The 24777-nt window shown below is 43.4% G+C and overlaps 2 protein-coding genes across 3 annotated transcripts; one reads left to right on the top strand and one right to left on the bottom strand.

Annotated features, from left to right (window-relative positions):
• On the top strand, positions 1-6960 carry LOC115208149 (BTB/POZ domain-containing protein KCTD20). Of its 2 annotated transcripts, none has more exons than XM_029775996.1 (7): positions 1-225; positions 2177-2345; positions 3383-3479; positions 3629-3749; positions 4063-4260; positions 4439-4549; positions 5613-6960. In XM_029775996.1, exons 2-7 carry the CDS (start codon positions 2185-2187, stop codon positions 5909-5911), a joined length of 987 nt encoding a protein of 328 aa, XP_029631856.1. In that variant the 5' UTR covers positions 1-225; positions 2177-2184; the 3' UTR covers positions 5912-6960. The 2 variants fall into 2 exon arrangements, with proteins under 2 accessions (XP_029631856.1, XP_029631855.1); XM_029775995.1 differs by having other exon boundaries at positions 5571-6960.
• A 100-nt stretch (positions 6961-7060) lies between these two features.
• On the bottom strand, positions 7061-24653 carry LOC115208148 (serine/threonine-protein kinase 38). The gene is made up of 14 exons (XM_029775993.1): positions 24521-24653; positions 22418-22554; positions 20835-20886; positions 20646-20768; positions 19450-19533; positions 17060-17183; positions 16787-16941; positions 13419-13521; positions 13211-13272; positions 12464-12581; positions 12230-12353; positions 9848-9943; positions 9621-9715; positions 7061-9415 (listed from the first exon to the last, which is right to left on the bottom strand). The coding sequence occupies exons 2-14, from the start codon at positions 22546-22548 to the stop codon at positions 9258-9260; spliced, it is 1425 nt and encodes a 474-aa protein (XP_029631853.1). The 5' UTR covers positions 22549-22554; positions 24521-24653; the 3' UTR covers positions 7061-9257.
• Positions 24654-24777: the final 124 nt, after the last annotated feature.

Genomic DNA, 24777 nt, shown 5'->3' with positions numbered 1-24777 from the left:
CTGCGCGTCGAAACAAACGGATTGGGAATTCTCTCACGAGAGTCTCTGGGTCTCTACATCGAGAGTAATTGGATTTGAGAGCACTGATCCGCTGTCACCGTATGGGCTGGGGCGCTTTCGGTAAACCCATATTCCTGCACCCCGCGCTCTGGCACTTGGCATCGGGTCCATCGTTCGCGTGACAGACCGGTTACAGAGAACAGCCGTTTTCACTCAGACGTTCTGGTAAGGCTGGTGGTTAGTCGTTGTCTGGTGGTCTCCGTCGCCTATAGCTTATGTTTTGGTAATATGTCTGCAACTGTATTGAATGTTATTATGGCATTTTATAATACAGCTCTGTATTTCTGTTATGACGTATGCAGACCGTGATACGGGCACGTAAGCTCCAGACATGTGGCGCAGCGTAATTCGTAGCGCTGTCAAATCTCAAGTCAGCAGGGACGGCTACAGTGAAAATTGTCTACACCTTGGACGCAGACTGAATAAAATAGTCAGTGCTGTTTATTAGCTAGACAAATACAGAATTGTTGATGGGGTTCGGGCCAGTGGCGGTTCTAGACCATTTCAACTGGGGGGGCCAAGCTGGGGCCAGTTGTACTATTAGAGGGGCCAGTTACATTAGACGTTATTGTTGTCATATCGTTTTCTTCACTGCATTGCAGGCATTAGCAGGCAAAAGACCATGTTCATAATCATCATCGTTGCCACTGTCTAATAAGGATGTAAAAAAAGAATGATAGCAAAAATGTGTTATGTAAAAATGATTTCATACTCCACATTTAGGGGGGCCACAAGGGGGTCCGAAATTGTTGTCACAGGGCCCCCCCAGAACCGCTAGTGGTTCGGTATGGGTTGGGGTAGCCTACCATATATCTTGATTTTGGGCTTAGGCTACCAGTTATGTTACAGTGCAGTGTTAATATTATCAGCTCTCCTCAACAGTTGTTAGAATTTGCATCCCATCAAACCCTTTTCCTCATTGTGTTACATTAGAACCTGTCTGTCTTCCACCTGTTGGCTACAATGGAATGCTGTGCACTGCACACCATTGAAGACCATTGTTACAACTCAGGTGTTATACCAGTAGAATAACCCACGCATTAATTACCCTTTAACTAATTACCCTTTTACTACATCTATTTTACTTTGAAAAGCTAAATGAACATAGGTTACGGCCTGTCTAATGGTTATTCCCATTAGACAGGTTCTAATTGGGCTGCAGGTGGTTAGAGCATTGGGTAGAGCTTAGTGTTTAGAGCGTTGGGCCGGAAAGGCTGCTGGATCGAATCCCTGAGCTGACAAGGTGAAAACCTGTCTTTCTGCCCATGAACCAGGCAGTTAACCCACTGTTCCCCGGTAGGCTGTCATTGTAAATAAGAATTTCTTCTTAACTGACTTGCCTAGTTAAATAAAGGTTAAATAAAAAATAATAACAAATTCTCTCATTCCACCGGAATAATACCTACTCTTTGTCCTCTCACATTCACTTCTGTATGTAATGCTTTATTTCTGTTGTCTCAGCTGAATACCAAGTTTAAGTGCGCCAGGGACGTCACTGCCCTATTGGTGGGAGATGAATGCCAGGTTTGTTAGTAGCAGAACAATCTTCAATGTCAGAGACCCAAGCAGATACTGTATGTAAGACAGAGAGTATTGTGGCCACTGTTGTCGACTTCATCACTCTACAGTTATTCCCATGAACCCTCCTGCTGCTGTCTGTCTCAGTCCCAGTCCAGATAACTGGGAGAACTGGTGAGGCTGGAAAAGCTGACACGTTACTGTGCAGCTACGGTACGCTACTGCAGTAATCTCCTCCTCCTCTCGGGGCTTAGTGAGGAGGCTGACAGTAGCAGATGGGTCCAGGGCACCAGGCTAATAGGCTCACTGAGACAGTGGGACGGCCGGTTTGAAGGCCTGTATACTACTAGTTGTCTGACCCCTTACCGTCAACTAGACCTACAGTACAGTAGGGCAGGTCTTTGCTCCAGCCCACCTTTGTTTCCGTCTAACCCTGATATGGCTGTGTTGGAGTAATGGGGGATAAAGCCATGTCAGAGCCAGTGTCCTCGCTGCCTCATGGTTTTGGCCACATTTGTCAGTTGACATATTTGTAGGATATCTCTGGCACAAATGTAAATCCATGAGGTCAACTGTGATGGTACTTGTTCTCCCCCAGACATTGACATGGCAGCACGTCCAGACTTCCAACGTGAGGGGAGGGGCGAGAAGAACCTGTCTCCCCTGTCTCGCCTCCCTCATGAGCGGGTGACCCTGATGGTGGACGGGACTCACTTTGTGGTGGACCCCGCCCTGTTCACTGCCCACCCTGACACCATGCTGGGGAGGTAAGGTCCAGACCCCTAAGCATCACAATCTGTCTGTCAGATTTAGACTCTTTTATTACAGTGTAACAGACTCCCACAAGATTGTGCTAGCCCACTGACCTAAATCAGCCAAAGCCTTAGCACAAGTCTTCAGGTCTCAGGCCAGGTTAGTCATCAGGTAAGCGTCGATCACCACCGTGTCCAATACAGTAGTACAGCCTATTATTAGATCAGGGAAAGATAAAGAAGAAACACTAACAAAACCCTAATCCCTCAGGAATCATTTCAGAGTGGTTTGTTTCTAGTCTCAGAGAGTGATGTTTACTCTGACCCATTGGCCATTTGGGTTAATCTGGGCTAATAATCTGAGATTGATCAAATTTTACCCAGGAATATTCCTCTCATTAACACCTTCTCTCGCATATACAATGGAGGCATTGTTATGATTCTGACAAGTTACACTTATCAGGTTTCAGGTGTGACCCAGATGCAGACAGTGTTGAAGAAACAAGTTTATTTATAGTACAGGGGCAGGCAAACGACAGGTCAAAGACAGGCAGAGGTCAGTAATCCAGAGAGGCTGCAAAAGGTCCAGAACGGCAGGCAGTCACAGGGTCAGGGCAGGCAGGGGTCAATAATCCAGTGAGGTGGGGCAAGGTATAGAACGGCAGGCAGGCTCAGGGTCAGGGAAGGCAGAACGGTCAAAACCGGGAAGGACTAGAAAAACAGAAGCAAGAACAGAGAGGAGCAGGGGAATAAACGCTGGTAGGTTTCACGAAACAAAACCAACTGGCAACAGACAAACAGAGAACACAGGTATAAATACACTGGGGATATTGGGGAAGATGGGCGACACCTGGAGGGGGGTGGAGACAAGCACAAAGACAGGTGAAACAGATCAGGGTGTGGCAACACTGTACTAAGGAAATGAAATAAGACTTGAATGGTAACTGGACATCTACACAGACAAGGTTATCAACATGCACTAAACTCAGAAATGCATATTGTGAGGACATTTAGTATAATTAAATAAATAAATAACACATTTGAATTCTCAGGATGTTTGGTCCTGCCCGTCACTTCACGCGGCCAAACGCCAAGGGAGAATATGAGATCGCTGAGGGAATCGGAGCCAGCATATTCAAAGTCGTCCTGGTGTGTTTCACTTAAAATAGTTCCCCTGAATTATGAAATTGCTTATATCTTCCCTTCCCTTACCTAAACTAACCTACTGTGTTTCTCTCTCCCCCCTCTTCCTCTCTGTTCCTTGACTCTCTCTCCCATTCTCTCTCCCTCTCTTGCAGGACTTTTACAAAGGGGGTATCCTGCAGTGTCCAGAGGGGGTGTCAGTGTCTGAGCTCAGAGAAGCGTGTGACTACCTCTGTATTAACTTTGACTACAGTACCGTCAGGTGCCGAGACCTCAGTGAGTAGCACAGTCACATCGGGTCTGACCAGGGCCCTGTTCAAAACCAAAACGTTGAGTAATGTTTTGCAATTGGTTGCATGCACAGTTTTCCAAATTAAGTTAAACCACTTTTCAAAACCTGTTCCTAATTGCTGAGTCTTCTTCATCTTGAATTTTCACTATTGAATATATATATATATATATATATATATATATATATATATATATATATATATATATATATATATATACATTTTGCCATGTACAAGAGACTATGATGTCAAATCAGAGGTCATAGTTCAAATGGTGTGACCATTCGTTCCTGTCCCAGGTGCGTTGCTACATGAGCTGTCCAACGACGGTGCTAAGCGTCAGTTTGATGTCTTCCTAGAGGAGCTAGTTGTCCCAGTGATGGTGTCCAGTGCTCAGGAGGGGGAGAGGGAGTGTCACATCGTAGTTCTCACAGATGATGACATAGTGGATTGGGACCATGACAACCCTCCACCCATGGGAGAGGAATACTCACAGAGTAAGTGACCTAGTCCTTCACCTCTCTCAGTGTAATTACAAGGAATCATACATTATTGTTTCATTTTCTATACTTTAGATTTTTGAGAATCTAGTACCCCAACTTTTTTTGGAAAATAATAAGGAATAATTTACCTTATTATATTATTTCCTGTTCTTTCTCTCTTCAATGTACCCAGTTCTGTACAGCACCAAGCTCTACCGCTTCTTCAAGTACATAGAGAACAGAGATGTGGCCAAAGCACTGTTAAAGGAGAGAGGACTGAAGAACATTCGCATCGGCATTGAGGGTGAGTCCGTTACCATGTCCCAAATCAACCCGCTAGCCCTTAGCCTCTTCTCCTAGCCTCTTCTGCTTAGGTATCTGAATATCTGAAAGAAACAAATAGGTATAAGCAATCCAAGGTTTAGATTCAATCCGTATCGCGGAAGATCCATGCTATATACTGTATGGGTTAGCAGATGAAAACGATGCACATGTTTTAATGGTGACAAAGTCCATGTTTTGTTGTGATTCTGGATGGCAAGATAGCTAGTAACATTGAGGGGAATCTTAAGTGGCACGTTTCATCTTGTTATTGATATCATGTCTTGTTTTGAGCTGTTTTGTCTGATTTTATGTCAATGCTAATATGGCAAAACATTTGCGAGCTAGCTAACCAACAACTGTAACGATGCATTTGAGAAACAACAAGTGCTCATTGTGAAAATGTATTTTCAATATACATTGGAGACAAAATATAGTTTGCATGCTGTCAACAATCTAAGCCAACCCCGTCTGTTGTGCCCTATAGTTGCATACAGAGGTTTTGTTGCTTAGCAACCAACCCGTCTATAGCTAGATTGAAATTTAAAGGCTATGTTCCCGCATTTGTATTACACGCTGCATCCCACTGAGCAAAAACTGATTGAATCAAAGCTCTTTCCACGTTATTTCAATAAATAAAAATATATGTTATGTGATGATGTTGAATCAATGTGGAAAACTGATTGGATTTGCAAAACGTCATCAACGTCAGGACATTTCTACTTTTTTTCACCCAGTTTTTAACCTAAATCCAATGACATGGTGAAATTGTGTTGATTTCACGTTGAATTCACGTTAGTTGACAACTCAACCGTATTTAAATCAAAAGTAGACGTTGAACTGACGTCTGTGCCCAGTGGGATATGTCATCTCAAACGAAAATTACATTTACATTTAAATTGCGCTATAACACAAATCTTCCGGAATACTTATTGAATCTAGCCCCAAGTCTTCCAATGCCATAGGCAACATTTTGCTTACCCTCAAATCTGCAAACCCTACAGGGATACTGAACATGATGTGCGTCTGGTCCTCATGTATCCCAGGGTACCCTACCTGTAAGGAGAAGGTGAAGCGCCGTCCCGGTGGGAGGTCAGAGGTCATCTATAACTACGTGCAGCGGCCCTTCATCCAGCTGTCCTGGGAGAAGGAGGAAGGGAAGAGTCGACACGTGGACTTCCAGTGTGTCCGAAGCAAGAGTGTCCCCAACCTCATCGCCTCACTGGGGGAGCCAACACGACCCGCAGCCACACTCAACCCGCAGGTCGATGAGCTGGATAGGCTGATCAGCCCTGATCCCCGTCCCCAGTCTCAGGCCCCACCCCCACCCACCAATGACAGTTGAGGAGAGGGTAGAAGTTGACCTTGGGTATAGTTTTTTTTTTGTTCCCCTTATTGGTTAAGGTCAGGGTTTGGCAAGGTTACGGTTGCGCTGATACTAGGGCCTAGATTCAATCAGATCAAGCATTAACCAGCGATAGACGACACCCGCAAAGCTGATGTTTTGGCGTGTCGGAGATGTAACTGGGTTGGAGCTGTCAAATCAGTGAGCAGCTGCTCTGGTGATCTCATGAAGCCACACCGTCCCACTTGTGTTAGAAGTTCAGACCGAGAATTTGTAGGCTATATAGAAATAATGACGCTCAAATTCAAAATCATTCAACAAAATAATGAGGATTTCTATCAGCCTAATCGAGGTGCAGATTACATCTCAAATTCCAGTGTTCTAACTTGTAAACAGGGCTGCATGAGATTTCTGTTAATGCGACTCCGTGCAGCCAATGGCAACGTCCGCTTTAGGTATAATGCCGGGAGCGCCTGTTGATTTGACAGCTCTAATGCAGTTCCACCTCTGACCTCTATGCAGGTGTCAGCAAGCGCGGATCTGAAAGAATCTAGCCCTAGATCTGTGTTTTGGGGCAACTTCTACCCGAGGCCGTCATCAGTTACCACGTCAGCCTGTCTTCCACTCAGGATGTGTGAGTTTACAGACACTCAAACAAACCTCAATGACCATACAGTCCAACCCATGTACGCATACAGAAAGATGCGCATGAAACACAGGCATGTACACATGTACGCACACAACCACACATGGATTAGGACAAGGATGATGTTTACAGTAGATAACTAGACCCTACCAGAGTGTATCTAGTGTTTCCTCATTTAGAATGTATCATGTCATAATAAGTGTGTGTGTGTGTTTGCGTGTGCTCTTTTTTTCCTTTTATGACCGATTACATTTTATATACTTTGTACATTTATATAAAGGTTGCAGTTAATATTATTGTTTAAAGTATTTCCATTGTTTTTTTTGTTCAAAGAATTTGTTCAAGTGATTGTCGCAGCTGCACGGGAAACCGAAATAAAATGACTGATGGCATAGCTAACTCCATGATTCTGTGTTCTGATAAATAAAACCTCAGGTTGACCTCTCATAGAAAAGATGGCCATGCTGACAAAGACATAAAAAAAGAAACAACAGTATGCCCCAGAATTGTACAAATGTTTTATTGAAAGATGAAATCATTTTCTCAGCATTTAAAGCTTTCTTCTCATAGTGAACATGTGTTCTCCTTTGCTGAGAAATATAGTTGAGCTGAAAACATTCAAACCTCATACAGAAGGATTCAATAAGATACACACACACAGATCTATACATAGTATATGTGTCACCCAGCAGTGAGAAATGACTGCGGTTTATACATGTACTCATTTGCATATCAATATTTTTCCTTGTTCAAAAGGAACAGCTTGGTGTGAGCATTGATACAAAATATAGGCTCTTTTAAAAAACACAAGCAGACGTAAATGGGAATTATTGTACCGCCTATTTGGCATGTGCACCTTTTCAAACAGCATTACACTAGTAAGAGTCTACCATGCTAAGCAGCTGCTCAGAGTTTACTTCTCCAGCGGGTACAAAGACCTTAAAGCACTCGAGTGAAAATCAGAACGAGAGGAGAACTAACCGTCAACATCATTCAGTCGTCTATCTGGGGGAAAAAAAATATGTTGCATCACTTTACACAGGTATTAATACTGGGTTACTACGTGGGAATAATCTATGAAATTACATTTAAGTACAAGTAGTTACATAGCACATACCATTTTAGTCTCTTGAAAAATAAAAGAGTGAGAAGAAATGGTTAGTGTTAGGCCCACTACTACCTGACTGCAGTAGTTCATCTAGTAAAAAGTATCCTGTAGTTACTCAAGTAAGGTGTAAAGTGTGGCCAAGTTTGTTTTCCTTTTTTACATAATACGTACATACACACACTAACAGTGCTGAAAGTGCTTTAACACAGATATATGTGAAAGTTCAAGCTCTATATTTCATATTTGCTGAAGTTTTAAATGGACGTGAAATTCATAAATCCCCAGCATTGTGCATAAAACGGTGGTTCCTTTGTGAGTTAAAAATTCTATATGGAAAAAAAACGAACATGAGAAGCCTTTCATTAAATACCAGCTTTAGAAAGAGCAGCTGTAAAAAAAAATATTTTGAAATCAAGCACTGTCGGGTGAGCAAAAGTCTAGAGCTTTCCATCCTGCATACAAACAATTTAACATGAAACAAAAAAAAGGGGGATTCCAATTTCAAACTAATGTACAGCTCTTGGAGTTCTTTGGGTAAGGCATATAAAATGGACATGATGTCTCAAGGTAGTGTCATTCAGACAGCTCAACATACACACACAACCAGCATTAGTTATATCCCTGAAGACCAGTACTATTTCAATCCAACGCAGCATTTGAATGAACCTTTCTGAAAATGATACATTACAAAATGATAAAAGGAATAACAGGGCACATTAAAAGTTGAGACAACCAACAAAGGCAGTGAAGGAGAAGTGCTTCCTCAATAAACCCTTATCGAGGAGTAGCTAGACTACCATGGAATTTTCCTTCCTTTGTTGAACATTCTCACTCACTCTGACTGATGACATCACAGAAATCACAGAAATAGAAGGCTAAAAATAGCATTGTTAGAACTTCTCTCTCCAAGGCAAGCGGGGATCTAATGACGTCACAGGGGTAATGAGACAGACTGCTTGTGAACCTGCCAGCTTCCTAGAGAAGAGTAGAGACGTGTCCCTATTAACCGTATGACAGGTTGAGGAGAGGAGTGGGGAGAAGGTTCTGGAGGGGCACAAGGGGACAGCTATAAGGCTGTACATCAGAGTTCAGTGCTGGTGCGGAAGTTAGAGCCAGGCTTCAGCTTTGAGACATTGGGCCCTATTCAATCAAAACTGCTATCCTGGTATCGAAGATAAAATTGACATTCTTCCTACACAGCAAGAAAGCATATTTGAGATGAGTTATTGTTACACACTGTAAAAATGTTACTGAGATAATTTATCCAAACATGCATTGACTGTGAAAGAAGAATGGTGGTTTTCACATCCTGGAAACCCGGTTACTGGGCCCCAAGTCACAGAAGGCCAAACAGTGGTTACAACCATGTATCCACAGGGTATAATGAACTGGTTAGGTTTGGTTCAACCAGATTTCTCAGAATCCTGGTTCAGAAGGCCTGCAGGAAATAGAATAGCTTTAACGGTTCAATTTTGTAAAAAAACAACAACATATTTGTATTATGAAACTGAACCGTTGTGTGAAGGTATCTGGGTGCTGCGGGGGATATGGGGATCAGTGGGCCATTGCAGCACAGGTTATAGGGTCAGAGTTCATCTCTTGCTTCCCTTCATGTAGGAAGGGATGGCTCCCCTGGCTGTCAGGCCCTCGAATCGCTTGTAGGTGTAGTTGATGAAGACCCAGTCTTTATTTTTATAGTCAGCCTCAGCTGCTGCTGCTGCTGCTGGAGACTTGGTGGATGCTGCTGCAGCTGGGGAGAGAGAGAGAAAGGGGGAGAGAAAGGAGAGTGATGAAAGAGGGAGCGGAAATAGATAAGGAGAAAGGGAGAGATTTAAAGTTGATAGCCACAAGGTATACTGTACAACCACACACACACACACACACACACACACACACACACACACACACACACACAAAGATAAGAGTTTCGGTAGAAACTCTTGTCTTTCTCTCACCTGTGGGTGAGAGGATGTCTGACTCAGGGAACTCGTCGAAGTTCGACGTGTCGTCTATGCTTTTGATCTCCACGGGGATCGCTGCAGGTCTCTCCCTGGGTTGGGCGACAAACACAGTAAGACTGTAGTAAGACCTGGACTTGTTGGACCGCCGAGGTATTAAAAAAAATATAAAACCCGAATTGTTTTGCCTATAAAACTGTCCCTGGAAAGAAGTCCCTGTGTACCTGATGTGGTCGTAATCGACTCCCTCAAAGAATGGGTTTCTCTTGATCTCCTCCACCCCCGTCGCCCCGATCCGATGATCTCCCTCACAGCAGAACCTAAGAATATACCAAAATGTTGATCCTGAGAACAACCACATAAAGGGACATAGAAGTGTACCTGCCAGAGATACAGTATTAGCTTGAGATAACATTCATGTTTTACATTGGAACCATTTAGTTGACGTTCATTCTTATCAAGAATAACACCATGAACAATGGCCTCTATGGACTGTTTATCCATCTCTCTCTCTCTTTTTGACCATGCTATATGTAGTGCACTCTTAGGGGAGAAAAAAGGTGCTAAGTAGAACCATATAGGGTCCTTCGGTTTGTCCCCATAGGAGACAACAACCTGCTATAGAGCATGCTAGGAAATATGTTAACAATGGGTGTGGTTTTGAGTGTTTTACTCTACACAGAGTACAAATGACACAATCACACATTTACCTTTGGTTATTAACATCAACAATTGGGTTCGTTTAAACCCCTGAGTGTTAATTTGGCTCTTTATATAGAGGAATATCTACATAGGCGTATAGAGGCCCATTATCAGCAACCATCACTCCTGTGTTCCAATGGCACGTTGTGTTAGCTAATCCAAGTTTATAATTTTAAAAGGCTAATTGAGCATTAGAAAACCCTTTTGCAATTATGTTAGCACAGCTGAAACTGTTGCTCTGATTAAAGAAGCAATAAAACTGGCCTTCTTCAGACTAGTTGAGTATCTGGGGCATCAACATTTGTTGGTTCAATTACAGGCTCAAAATGGACAGAAACAAAGAACTTTCTTCTGAATCTCATCAGTCTATTCTTGTTCTGAGAAATGAAGGCTATTCCATGCGAGAAATTGCCAAGAAACGGAAGATCTTGTGCAATACTGTGTACTACTCCCTTCACAGAACTGAGCAAACTGGCTCTAACCAGAATAGAAAGAGGAGTGGGAGGCCCCGGTGCACAACTGAGCAAGAGGACAAGTACATTAGAGTGTCTAGTTTGAGAAACAGACGCTTCACAAGACCTCAACTGGCAGTTTCATTAAATACTACCCGCAAAACACCAGTCTCAACGTCAACAGTGAAGAGGCGACTTGGGAATGCTGGCCTTATAGGCAGTGTTGCAAAGAAAAAGCCATCTCTCAGACTGGCCAATAAAAATAAAAGATTAAGATGGGCAAAAGAACACAGACACTGGACAGAGGAAGACTGGAAAAAGTGTTATGGACAGACAAATCTAAGTCTGATGTGTTCGGATCACAAAGAAGAACATCCGTGAGAAGCAGAAAAAATGAAAAGATGCTGGAGGAATGCTTGACGCCATTTGTCAAGCTTGGTGGAGGCAATGTGATGGTCTGGGGGTGCTTTAGTGGTGATAAAGTGGGAGATTTGTCCAGGGTAAAAGGGATCTTGAAGAAGGAAGGCTCTCACTCCATTTTGCAACGCCATGCCGTACCCTGTGGACGGCGCTTAATTGGAGCCAATTTCCTCCTACAACAGGACAATGACCCAAAGCACAGCTCCAAACTACGCAATAACTATTTATCGAAGAAGCAGTCAGCTGGTATTCTGTCTATTATGGAGTGGCCAGCACAGTCACCGGATCTCAACCCTATTGAGCTGTTGTGGGAGCAGCTTGACCATATGGTATGTAAGAAGTGCCCATCAAGCCAATCCAACTTGTGGGAGGTGCTTCAGGGAGCATGGGGTGAAATCTCTTCAGATTACCTCAACAAATTGACAACTAGAATGTCAAAGGTCTGCAAGGCTGTAATTGCTGCAAATGGAGGATTCTTTGACGAAAGCAAAGTTTGAAGGACACAATTACTATTTCAATCAAAAATCACTATTTATAACCTTGTCAACATCTTGACTATATTTCCTATTCATTTTGCAACTCATTTCATGTATGTTTTCATCGAAAACAAGGACATTTCTAAGTGGTTCCAAACATTTGAACGGTAGTGTAGGTACAGTTTAAAACATTCTTACACCTATCCTTTTAAGCTCAAGAGGGTTCAACTTTAAACACTGAGATAAACAGGAATGCTCAGGCACTATTTAAAATAAAATACAATAAAAAAGCTTATTTAGATTCACAAGAGTTCTATGTAGAACCCTTATTGTCTTTCAAAGAATCCTTATTGCCATCCAAAGAAACCTTCCTTCCAAAAACAGTTCTTAGGATGAGAAAGATTCTAGTTTGAACCCTTTGCCTTACAAAGAACCCTCATCTTCCAAAAAGGGTTCTTAAAATGAAAATGGTTATTGGTAGAACTCCATCCCTCTGCAAAGAGGGATGGAGTTCCCTCTTTGGAACCCTATTTTCCAAGAGTGTACTGGTGCTCACCTGAGGATGAGTTCCTTGGCCCTCTCTGAGATGGGGACTTCCGGAGGGAACACCAGAGTCTCTTTCCAGTTCATCACCTTCTTATATGTCTCCTGGGGTGTCTCCGAACAGAACGGGGGGTAGCCTGGAGAGAGACAAAGAAACTTAGACCGCAATCCTAATTCAATCCTAACTTACTTCTTGCTTCTTTCAAGTTAGTGCCTTTGTGTTTCCAATCAAACCGGTCACTCCTACCAATCAGCATCTCGTACATGATGACCCCCAGGCTCCACCAATCACAGAGCTTGTTGTATCCAGTCTGCATGAACACTTCCGGGGCGATGTAGTCTGGAGTTCCCACAGTGGAGAAAGCCTGAGAGAGGGAGATCGGAAAGGAGAGAGGAAAGGAGAGAGGGAGAGGAGAGTTGAGAGGGTAAGAGCTATGCCCTGCTTTAGACACAGCCCAATCAGTAAAACAACTTCTAGCCCCTGAAATGAATAAACATTTCAAGTAATGTTCCGAATGAACCGAATTAAAATGCAGTCAACCCTGGCCTTTTTCTCTTACCATGCCACACAGTACATTCGCTGTGGAAACCAAGCTGACGTAACTGTAACCGTGCTGTAAATATCAGCCCATAAAAAGGGACAGAAATCCAACCATCTGCACACCAGATGTGTACTGTATCTCTGCTACTACACTGGCCTTCTTCATTTCATCTAGAAAAATCTGGTCTATACAGAACGACAGGCTCTCTCGCATGAAGAGAAAATGTGGTTTTGGAGATGCTCTACTCTTTACAGGAGAGAACACTTCCTTTCCTATGAGTGAATGAACACAGATAACCAACATATTTCAAAAGCAGAGGCCATCGGTAGACCGTCTTATACCCTTATTAACAGCTACAGTCATCTTTGCTGTGTTTATGAGGAAGTTTGGGCTTAAGACCGATCCTCCAGTGGAGTAGCGACTAAAGGTAGCCAGAGCTCCATGACACTCACCAGCTGTCTTCTGTTCCTCTTCCAGGTCTCTGCTTTCCTCTTGGAGTTCATGTACTGAGATGCTGTGGAGAACAAATCATTGGTTTTAGGCACAACTCAGTTACAGCTACGCACCCAGGAGGAAGATTCATGACAAATATGTAGTTGTATTAGCTTTCTAATTGTATCTACATACATTCATTGAGTACAGCTTTATTGTTGTACTCACTGAAGTCGTTGGAAACGCTGTGGTTGAGGTTCCTGTAGAACTCTGTCCGATGGGCCTTCTTCAACCCTGTACACAAGCCGAAGTCTGATAGCTTCACATGGCCCTGAACACACACACACACACACACACACACACACACACACACACACACACACGGTTATTTGTGTTACACAGCTTCCTGGGGATGTTTCAGTAATAATGCATGACAACACAACAGTGTTTCTGAAATCACACTTCCTGTGGTGACTTTGAAACTGTGTTGTGGATTTATAATTTCAGACTCGACACTCAGGAAGATCACCGCATTCTAATGCTAATGTAATCCTCCTGTGTGTGTGTGTGTGTGTGTTGATGTCATTTCAAATCGATTTCAACCTGTTTGAAATCTGGTTGATTGCTTTTTTAGAACCGAATCAAAAAAAGATAAATGTAAATGGGATGTTATAGAAGGGTCCAGAGCACTTTTTTTTTTTTAGATATCACTTAATCAACTTACCCCAACCAGCGATTCACTTCCTCATCCTCATTGTGCAGTACGGGGGGCTCTGAAAACACATGAACAAGTGCTCCAAAAACAACCAAATACGTTGATTTAGAAACGTAAACGTATAGTGGTGCAGTTCTTTAGATGTTGTACACATAAAATTGTCATTCTGAACTTTATCCACAACGTTACATTGCATTTCGTGCGACTCAAGCTGTTTCCTTTATCCAGCTGTTCCATTCTCCTTGTAGCTTGCTGCTAGAATGGACGGAGCGGTATCACTCGAGTTGCAACTAATTTAAATATAACGTTCCAGATAAAGTTCTGAATAACACAATTTTGTGTACAACATCTAAAGACCTGCATCACTATACTGAGAGCTTTTCAGTTTCTAAAAGGACGTATTTGGGTGTTTTTGGAGAATTTGTTCATATTTTTCGGAGCCTTCCGTACAGCACAACGAGGACGAGGAAGTGAATCACTGGTTGCAGTAAGTTTCTCAAAAACAAGTGAAATCGCAAAAAAGTGTCTGGACCCTACTATAACATGACTTTTACATTAAAAATAGAGATTTGGTCGTAAAAAACAAAAAAAGTAATGACGTTATTTCAACCAGATTTCAACCTGTTTGTATTCATGGGTTCATATGAGAGGTTCATGGCTCTGTTAAGGGCGGTCTTCGACCATCCACCGGCAGGACACCCAGACCATTGCTGAGTACGTCCTCACCTTCCGGACCGTGGCAGCCTCCGGCGGATGGAATGAACCGGTGCTCTGCACCCTATTCCGTAGAGGACAGCGCGAGGCGGTTCAGACGGAGCTTGCGTGCCGGGACGACAACCTTTCTTTGGACGCAGTCATCGCGCTGGCCATCTGTCTGGACAACTGTCGTATCTTAGGATGCTTCTTAGATTAATGACACCGGACACATAAGTACGTTTTATTATTTAATTGTTACTTAGAATAACATTACCGGAATGCACCTGGCGGAAGCTTCCTGAGGCTTTTCCGAGCACGGTTATATGGCAGACATTAAACGGCTACGGATAACTGAAAGCAAATCCCGTATTGAGTCAATACTGCCATCTATTGGTAAACATAATACTTAACATAAATATACCAGGTTACTAGAGCAACCTTCTTCGGGCGCGCCGGAACCTCCCTCACCCTCCTCCTTTGGCCGTTCTGAGGCAGTGCCTGAACCCATGGAGGTATGGGCCAAACACCTGTCCTTGGCAGAGCGACATCGTGTTCCTATTGGGGCCCGGAGGTGTACCAGCTTCAGTGGTGTCCGGTGCGGCCCAACCCGGGGTCCACTAGAGCAGAGGGGTGGTCCCGTGATCATCCGTCTCCCAGGGTAGGCGTGAGTATTCCATCATCAGCGTTTTCACCCAAACCCTTCCTGGTTTCCATTTCACTGGCTGGCTGTCCCTCAGGTGTTGTCTCTACAACTCCAGTGGACTCCGGTGCCGCGGGGAATTTCATCGACCAGGCACTCGCCTCCTCCCTTACCATCACCTCATACCCGCTCTCCTTTTCTTTTCTGGTCCAAGCCGACCATTGGGATTCGGCACTATCACGCACATCACAGCACCACTCAACCTCACCGTGGGAGCCATGCACCAAGAAAGCCGTCCTCATCATCACTACACCCGTACACAAAGTCATCCTCGGCCTGCCGTGGCTCCAACGTCATAACCCCACCATATCCTTGTTGAAGGATGAGAATCACCGCCTTTCCCTTACCCTGTGGTTCCACGTCCGCCAGGCTCTGGAGAGGGAATCCGCGCCTGTTACCTGCTCCCCTGAGCACATCTACGTTCCCACAGGGGTAAGAGATAGGCTGTTGACCTGGGTGCACACATCCCTCGCCGCTGGACACCCAGGTATCACCTGCACCATTCAATCCATCTCCGCTAAGTACTGGTGGTCCACCGTGGCGCATGACGTCGCCCACTCTGTCAACTCCTGCTCCGTATGTGCCCAAACTAAATCTCCCTGGCACGCTCCAGCAGGGAAACTCCTTCCCCTTCCTGTGCCTCAGCGGCCTTAGACCCATCTGTCCATAGACATCGTCACTGATCTCCCTCCATCTGATGGTTTCACCACCATTATGGTTGTTGTAGATTCTCAAAATTCTGCCATTTTATCCCTCTCTTTGGTCTCCCTGCCGCTCTCCAGGTCTGGCACTGTTCCAGCAGATGTTCTGGCCCTATGGCCTTCCGGGTGGACATCGTCTCAGACCGTGGCCCTAAATTCACATCGCAAGTATGGAGAGCCTTCATGGAGAAGCTGGGTGCCACGTCCAGCCTCACATCCAGGTACTTTCCTCAGTCCAACGTGCAGGTGGAGAGGACTAACCAGGAGCTGGGGAGGTTCCTTAGGACCGGCAGGGGGAGAAGGCCCGGTTCCTTCCCTGGGCGGAGTACGCACAGAACTCACTTCGTCACTCCTCCACCGGGCTGACTCCCTTACAGTGCGTCCTGGGATATCATCCAGCCCTGGCCCCGTGGACCCCGAGCCAGACCGAGTGTCACGCCTACTCCAGCTGTCGCTCTCCAGCGCTCGACGTCGCCGGTCTACTAACCACAGGTCCTGGCACCACCATTGCGCACACCTGCTCCCCATGATTACGCACACCTGGACCTCATCATCACCTTGAATACTCTCCCTTTATTTAGCCCTCAGTAGCCTCAGTCATTAGGCAGTATTGGTTTTGTTCTTGTTCAGTACGCTTCTCCTGTTTTGTTTATCTGCCTTCTCTTCTCATTAAACGTACCTTCTGCACCTGCTTCCTGACTCCAAGCACGTACGTTACAGAGTGTGTGTGTGTGTTTGCTTGCATGCATGTATGTATTATATAGCATGTTCTGTGTATATGTACCTTAGAGTCCAGCAGTACATTGTCAGGTTTGATGTCTCTGTGTATGAAGCCCATCTGGTGTATCGAGTCTATGGCCAGGACCGTCTCAGCCACATAGAACTGAGTCTCCTCCTCTGACAGAGTATCCTTCTTCATCAGCAACGTCATCATGTCACCTGCAGGAAGTGCCACAAAGAGCATCAGCATCACACACACACAATTGCAAATATACACGCGCACACTTGCACAGACACACACACACACGCACACACGCGCACACACGCACACACACACCTCCAGGTAGGAACTCCATGAGTAGGTAGAGGTTCATCTTGTCCTGGAAGCTGTAGAACATTTTGACCACCCACAGACTGTCTGCCTGAACCAGGATGTCCCTCTCAGCCCGGATATGGCCCACCTAACATAGAAACACAACACATAGATCACATAAAATGAACACACACATTCTCTCTACACTAACGCCAACCCTCCCAACATCGAAACACAACACATAGAAGGAACACACACACCCGATCTCTCTACACTAATGCTAACCCACACCTAACATAGAAATACAACACATAGATAACAAAGAATGAACACACACACACACATTTTCTCTACACTAATGCTAACCCACCTAACATCGAAACACAACACATAGAATGTATACATCAATAAGCCTACAGGTTCAGTCCCATCCTCTAGCACCAAGACCTTTGATATTCACCGATTTGGAGAGGGCAGTGGAGGAGAGGGGGTACATTCAGAAATAGCCATGGCTGTTGCTACATAAACAAAGTTAAATATCCATAATGCGTTGGGAAAATAAGGAATATGTTTCAACACGACACAAGGCTTAAGGAGGAATGTGAATCCTTAGATACAGTACATTTCCTTAGATACAGTACATGTCCTTAGATACAGTACATGTCTGAGCTGAGCGAATAAAAGGGACACAGGGCTCTATTATCAGCAGGCGCTAAGGAGGCTCAAGTGTTGAACACACAATAGTTAGCAAATTCGTCATTGTAAAAACTGGCGCACTGGAATTACAGAGGTTCAGCAATTTACATCAGCTCGCTTGCACTGAGGTGGGAGGAGGCGTGGCAATATTTGAGGTATGTCCTTAAAATCAAGCGCATAGTGACAATTTCATGCAGTGCTAAAGGGAAGTTAAGACCCACCAAAAGCAGGTCTTAACGGTAACACAGTTGATAATGGCATGGAATTTGAGTGCGGAAGCGCTGCCTATCCAGCGATGGCTCACAGTGCCAACGGAAAGAGAGATGTGCCTTTTGGGTCTTTGAATCTCGTATTTAGAAACATAAAAAAACGATTTGTTCCCCTCCCATTTCGTTTAATTTGATTAAAAACCAAGCATAGCCTGGTTTAGCAGCTTCGCATAGGTGCATATTTTTTTATCCTGGCCATGCATTAGCTAAGTAGCCTATGAATGAAGGGGTTTAAATGGTCTACTGAGAGTGACATGAAACATTTCGGAGTCACTCTCAGTAGGCAACGAAACAATTGACAGGACCCTCGTATTTTAAATAGACGTGCAAACCGTCATGTTAATACATTGACGTGAGATGCGATTTATGATATCACGCTTCTGACCCCATCCTATTTAGAAATATTGTTGTTGTTTTTAAAAACAGATTGCTTGTTTTTCCATTTCATTTTATTAAAAACCAAGCATGCCCCCACCCCTCCACTCAATGAAGGCTGTTTTTTTTTTTTTCTGCCCAATGCATTGGCCAAATAGCAGCCTATCAATAAAGGGTTTGGCTCGTGAGACTGCTTTGAAATAAATCTTAAAATCGCCAAAGTATTATTAAAAGATCAAGTTTGGGAGCAGAAAAACATACTTTGTTTTGCCTGCTCATGTTATTATTTTGGATGTGCGTAAAAGCAACAACTTGTTTTAAACAATGTCTACCTTAATATTATGTGCCCACAGAGAGCAATTATGGTGCCTGTAACAGTATTTACACATAGCCTATTTAAAACAAGTTGTTTCCTTTTGATAAGAATTTGATTAGAATGGTTCACTCGCTTTCGGAATTTAATCTTGCTTATTGACAACATTTGGCAGGTCCATGGCTCAGACAAGGCAGACATAATGCAATTTACAGTAGGCCTAGCCCCTATATCAATGTGAATGCTATGTATTTCCATATTGAAGCCATGCAACAAGGCTTCTTACAATGTGGATTGCAAACATGTTCAACATATATAGCAAAGATGGGATAGGCCTACATACTTTTTTTCTTATGCTGTTTCTGGAGGCTTTTTAACAAACTAAGCTATAATGGACTCACTTCTGAATTGGAGTTGATGACAACGCAATACATAAAAGACCATACACAACTTGAAGAAACCCATATTTAGCCACGGAGCACATTCTGATTGACCAATGTGGGGTCAAGCCTGGACACACCTTCAACTTGTTTATTAATGATAACCCAGGCTTTTCGTGCCACTGCCAGCTACTGCACCCATAATTCCAGTTGTCAAATAACTAAAATATTTCTGACGCCCCGAACCTATAGCGCTACCGTCAGCGCTATGATTTACCATTGTGTTAGGTTTGTTAAAATAGAGCCCAGAGAGAGAGAGTCATAGAGAGAGATTGAGAGAGAGAGAGAGAGAGAGAGAGAAAGAGAAACACACACACACACCTGTTCCTTCTCCAGCATGTCAGCCTTGCGCAGGATCTTCATGGCATAGACATGACCTGTGTCCTTCTTCTGGACAAGACGCACCTGTTGGTCAGAGGGCAAAGGTGAGCCAACATGAGTTCATGGCAAATGGGAGGGGATTTACATCATCAAATTATTTTCTGAAACCAGTGGATTAGGCAGTTCAGACTGAAAAACGCAGGACTGTAGGTGAGAGTGGGGTAAATTGAGCCACCCTTGTTTGTGGGATAATTACACAAAATGTATAATTTGACCAAATATTTAGGAAGAGGTCATCATTTTATACGCTGCAATAGGAGGTCCTAAACCTATCATGAAAGTGCATCCTTGTAGCTATGTGGGCTAATATAGTCAAAATGTTAAGTTGTTCCAATGGCCATGGGGTAAAGGGAACCAATCGTTGAGCCAATGTCAAGTTGAGCAAATGTAAGTGTTTTCTTCCCAGGAGTAATGCAAGGCATTATCGCTGGGATATTTAAAAAAAATAAAGGCAAGTCAGTTAAGAACAAATTCTTATTTACAATGGCGGCCTACCCCGGCCAAACCCGGACCAATTGTGCGCCGCCCTATGGGACTCCCAATCATGGCCAGATGTGATACAGCCTGGAATTGAATCAGGGACTGTAGTGATGACTCTTGCACTGAGATGCAGTGCCTTAGACCGCTGTGCGACTCGGGAGCCCAAGGATATGAGGTAACAACAGGAGCTAGCCTATGTTAAAAGTGTTTGTTAGGTGTTAAGCGGGTGTTAAAATATGCTTAAAATGATTAAAAGAAAACGAGTGATCGTGATTAACCCATACCCGGGTTAAATTGTGCCAAGAGACCACTTTTTTTGGACAAGCTATGTTATCAAAACTGTAACGTTTACATGAATTCTTATTATTTCCAGGGATACACAACATACTGAAATAAATGCAGATATCAGTGATGCTGAATGTAAAAAATTACACAACTTACCCCACTCTCCTCTATTGCTGCTGAGTGATAGATAACTTACAGCAGGGAGTAGAGAAAATGGTAGGATCCACTCCAGAGCATGATAACAAACATAACTCAGCTACACTTTATTGACAAACCTACTTTTTACCTCGCAAAGCTATTATATTGTGAAATGATAACGAATCACATAGTAATAACCAAATTAGGACTGCAATAGCTCTATGTAGGCTTACCTCTCCAAAGGCTCCTCGACCAATCACCTTGAGGGACTCAAAGTCTTCCAATCCCAGCCTGGTTCTCTTCAGCCTCAGGAACTCTGTCTCCTTACGTGCGTGCTGGGAGCGCCGCATACACTTCTGCAACACAGGGTGTGTGTAAGTGTTTGTGAGTGTGTGTGTAAGTGTGTGTGTTACTACACTCACCTCCTCATCAGGCAGTCCCTCCTCATCCATCACCCTCTCCAGCTTCTGTTGCCTAGCAACAAGACAGGGGTCGGGGGTCAAGAATCAAAGGTTAGGGTCAAATATGTTGATTCAGGAAGTCACCTCCTAGCCTGCAGCTCCATACTGAGCACTACACTACCTGTTCTTTAATTTATTTGGGGCAGTTATGGAGGAATGGTGACAGAAAAGGAATGACCCATTCATATGTTCTCAAAGACAAACAAACCATAAATGTTTTTCTTGAAAAAATGAGGGAGCTTAGCCAAACCAGCCCCCATAATTCTTGTATATTCTCCTTTCTAAGCAGATCTGTGACACCATGAACAATATTCTTTGTGTGGACTTCCTCTTTTGGCACGGCTCGTTGGTGGGTAGGATGAGCTGTGACTGGGTGCTTGCTTTGTGCATAACTTTATTTTTCAGACGCCTCTAATGGCTTCTGAAAAGTCATAAATATGAGATACAACTGCAGCCCCTGGACAAACTGTATTAACTGTATAAACCGTATGACTTTTCACACACTCTCTCTCGACTAAACAGAGCTCAACATAATAAACAGCACTGACAAAAGACTTCTTTGTTTTTTGTGTGTTTTTTCATCATCTTTGAAGTCCAAGAGAAAGGCCATAATGTACTATTCCAGGTTAGGCGCAATTCAGATGTTGGCCACTAGATGGCAGCAGTGTATGTGCAAAGTTTTAGACTGATTCAATGAACCATTGCATTTCTGTTCAAAATGTTGTATCAAGACTGCCCAAATGTGCCTAATTGGTTATTTAATACATTTAAGTTCATAAATGTGTACTCTCCTCAAACAATAGCATGGTATTATTTCACTGTAATAGCTACTGTAAATTGGACAGTGCAGTTAGATTAACAGGAATCTAAGCTTTCTGCCCATCAGATATGTCTATGTCCTGGGAAATGTTATTGTTACTTACAACCTCATGCTAATCACATTAGCCTACATTAGCTCAACCGTCCCACGGAGGGGACAGATCCTGTAGAGGTTTTAAAGGTATATAATTATTTAATTTAACCTTATCGCTGGTATTTCTGGATTCAGGTTTTGATTGAATGGGATGGCATTTTAATTCAACAACTGAATATGAATTTCCCAGGACCCTGGTAGGACTGCTGATGGTCAACAGTGGGTAAATCAAGATCTTATCAAACTAAAAGTACTTCCAGATGCATTGTGAAAAGCACTAGTCATGGGAAAAGCATATTTCACAGACACACTGAAACATCGTTCAGACTTATTTTACTACTGCATTTATTGTATTGCCTACACGCATCGGCAGGGTGCGGTTGCACCCATTTCTCCCCCAGGCAGGGTGGGGCTCTAAGCAGAGAGAGAGAGGTCGAGTTGAGGTCAGTGATGTGTAACACCTCTACTCTCTCTTCCTCTTGTTTGTGGCACTGTGCTGCCTTCTCAGCTTCTGACATGTTTTGAGGAACAACCTTTGCTTTTCAGAACCCTTTCAATGTCACTGATCTTCCTAGTTCCAGCATGTGAGAGCACGGTGCGTGTGCGTGTGTGTCAACGCCATAGCACGCACCTCATCTCTCTCTCCTCATGCTGGGATATCAGGTTACTGTAGAAGTTCTCCAGGGTCACCTTAGCCATGGTCACTCTCTCCTTGGTGTGGTTACTCATCGAGGAGCAAGAGGAATGACCCCTCGTCGCCATGGTTACCTACCCCCCCCCCCACACACACACACAAATTGGAGCACACAGTGTAAAGTATCCTATGCCCTACCATCTACAGATGTCCCCTATTCTATGGGCTGTGTTGAAGACAATGAATTGCAAGGTGGAGTAGGCTGCATGTTTGTGCAAGAGTGTGTGTGTGTGTGTATACAATTGCATCAGAACAGACACATTACGAGAGATGCCTGTTGTAAAGATAAGTCTCTCACTTCAAACACAGCTTTGAATCGGCATGAATCACACATGCCCTCTCCACTCTGGTGTCTGTCTGCCACAAGTCCACACACAGCCCCTCAAGTTAACACCAGAGGCTCTGGACAGCCATGGCAGAGACAATGAGACAGTCTCTACTAGGGATTTATACTTTCCATCAGCTGACACTCAAAAAAAGATATGAAAGCTTGAGTTGTACGAGGAGAGAGAGAGACTATATGAAACAGACTCTGGCAATAGCTTTTCTCCTGAAATTAGACTCATGATTTGTGGTCTGTAATGCTAGGCCGAGGACCTTCAATTAGCCCTGTTTAGGCACAGCAGAAGAACAGTATCCCAGAGAATGTGGAGCAACCAAGGTAAAAATGTGTTTATTTAGGATATTGTGTGGATATTAGGTTTTTCTCTCGTCAATGACTATAGAACTAAGCATGCCATGAGTTTGACAATTGTATATTCTGAATCTGGGTGGATGAAGAACAATCCATTTTTTTTTTTTTTACAAAATAATATTTAGGACTTCAAACTTCATGTTCAGTCATGACAAGTTTGTTTATTTGTTTAAGAGCTATTGATGATAAAAATCCGAAATATGTTTTGTATTTTTCTTTTTACACAAAAAAAGGTGTGAATGTCATGCTTGGTTCAATAGCTATTGGCGAGAGAAAACCGAATATGCACTGAATATCCGATAGAAAAATGTTTTTTTTTTCCTCAGTTGTGGAGCAGACCGAATTCCGTGAAATGAGAAAGGAGGCAGCGACACAGACAGAGGCCATTCACACCTCCCAGGCTCCAGAAGCGATAAAGGAAAAAAATATAAAAAGAAACAGTTGTTTAATTAACTGTGTTTACTCTTATCAGTGGTCTGAACTGACGGTCTGCACTGCTTATACTATTAACACATTGTGAACTACCGTAAACAGCAAGTTGTCTTCAGGTGTGACAGAAGACTAGCCTAGGTTAGCTTCAGACTCATAAAATTTGAATATAAAGTATGAAATGTATTTATTTTTTAAACTACATTTAGTTTGGCCAAAGAATTGCCATCTTTACCGTGAGAAAGGGTGGCCAAATAGCCGCCTTTATATAAAAGTATATAAAGGCCAGGAAATAGTCTAAAGCCGATGCAATGAGAATAAGGTGTTGGCATCTAGATACAATTAGAGGTAATTGTAGGCTACAATCGACCTTTAAAGAAAAAACTAAACTACAGTACCTAGCTACAGTACTGTAATCAAATGCTGGTGTTACACTTTTAATAGCCTACTTTTAATAGCCTACTACAATAAAACGGAACACACTCGGGTATGCGAAATGTTTGACCGTTCTGCATTAATGGTATGGTTGGTTGGACTTTTTTGTGTGTAAACTAGCCTACTCAAAATAGCTACCAAGGCTGGAGAGAGGAGCCTTTGTTTTACCCGTGCGGATTTACGTTCTCAACTTCCTAAAGTAAATCCCCATATCTACCAAATTCTATTAGGTAGCCTATCTAAATCTGAACTCTTTAATAAAATATATTGTTATATTAAAGTAGCTGAGCGAGACACTAGTAGGCTCGTTTTTACTGGTTGCTTTGTTCAGAAAAGCGTAAACATTTGCCAAGCGAGAGATCGCTTTTTACCCCAACCCCCAAACAACTACTACCTTTACAAGGTTCATGAGATAAGTTGTTATTCCACATCTACAACGTCTCCATGGTCATTGTCAAATGAAATGTTACTCTCAGGCTCACCTCTGTTATGGCGTCAATCGGTTAAATTCAAGTCGGATCTGCTCCCCTCGCTCGAGTCTGATGATGTTGACGGTTGGTATCCATTCGAATTACGGGAAGTGAAGTGCCCCTCCCCGCAGAGCTCCAAATTACCCCGGGCCTCTTACCGCGGCCATGGTCGTGTGGGCTACTAGGATCAGTTTCAGGCTTGATCGTGGTGATGATGATTATGTTGTTCATGATGATAATAATAATGATTGATGACAGGCTTAGTGATG

Source organism: Salmo trutta, chromosome 14, assembly GCF_901001165.1.
Source record: "Salmo trutta chromosome 14, fSalTru1.1, whole genome shotgun sequence".
NCBI classification, from domain to species: domain Eukaryota; kingdom Metazoa; phylum Chordata; class Actinopteri; order Salmoniformes; family Salmonidae; genus Salmo; species Salmo trutta.
This window is presented reverse-complemented; position numbering and strand designations above follow the sequence as displayed.

Bases quoted from the DNA above. Each gene is read 5' to 3' on its own strand.
- LOC115208149 (XM_029775995.1), top strand. From the start codon at position 2,185: ATGGCAGCACGTCCAGACTTCCAACGTGAGGGGAGGGGCGAGAAGAAC. The intron at 3,750-4,062 runs GTGAGTAGCACA...TTCCTGTCCCAG, and splicing joins CGTCAGGTGCCGAGACCTCA to GTGCGTTGCTACATGAGCTG. The intron at 4,550-5,570 runs GTGAGTCCGTTA...CAAACCCTACAG, and splicing joins CATTCGCATCGGCATTGAGG to GGATACTGAACATGATGTGC.
- LOC115208148 (XM_029775993.1), bottom strand. From the start codon at position 22,548: ATGGCGACGAGGGGTCATTCCTCTTGCTCCTCGATGAGTAACCACACC. The intron at 16,942-17,059 runs GTGTGTGTGTGC...CACTTCCTGCAG, and splicing joins CATGGAGTTCCTACCTGGAG to GTGACATGATGACGTTGCTG. The intron at 13,273-13,418 runs GTGAGTACAACA...TGTTCTCCACAG, and splicing joins CAGCGTTTCCAACGACTTCA to CATCTCAGTACATGAACTCC.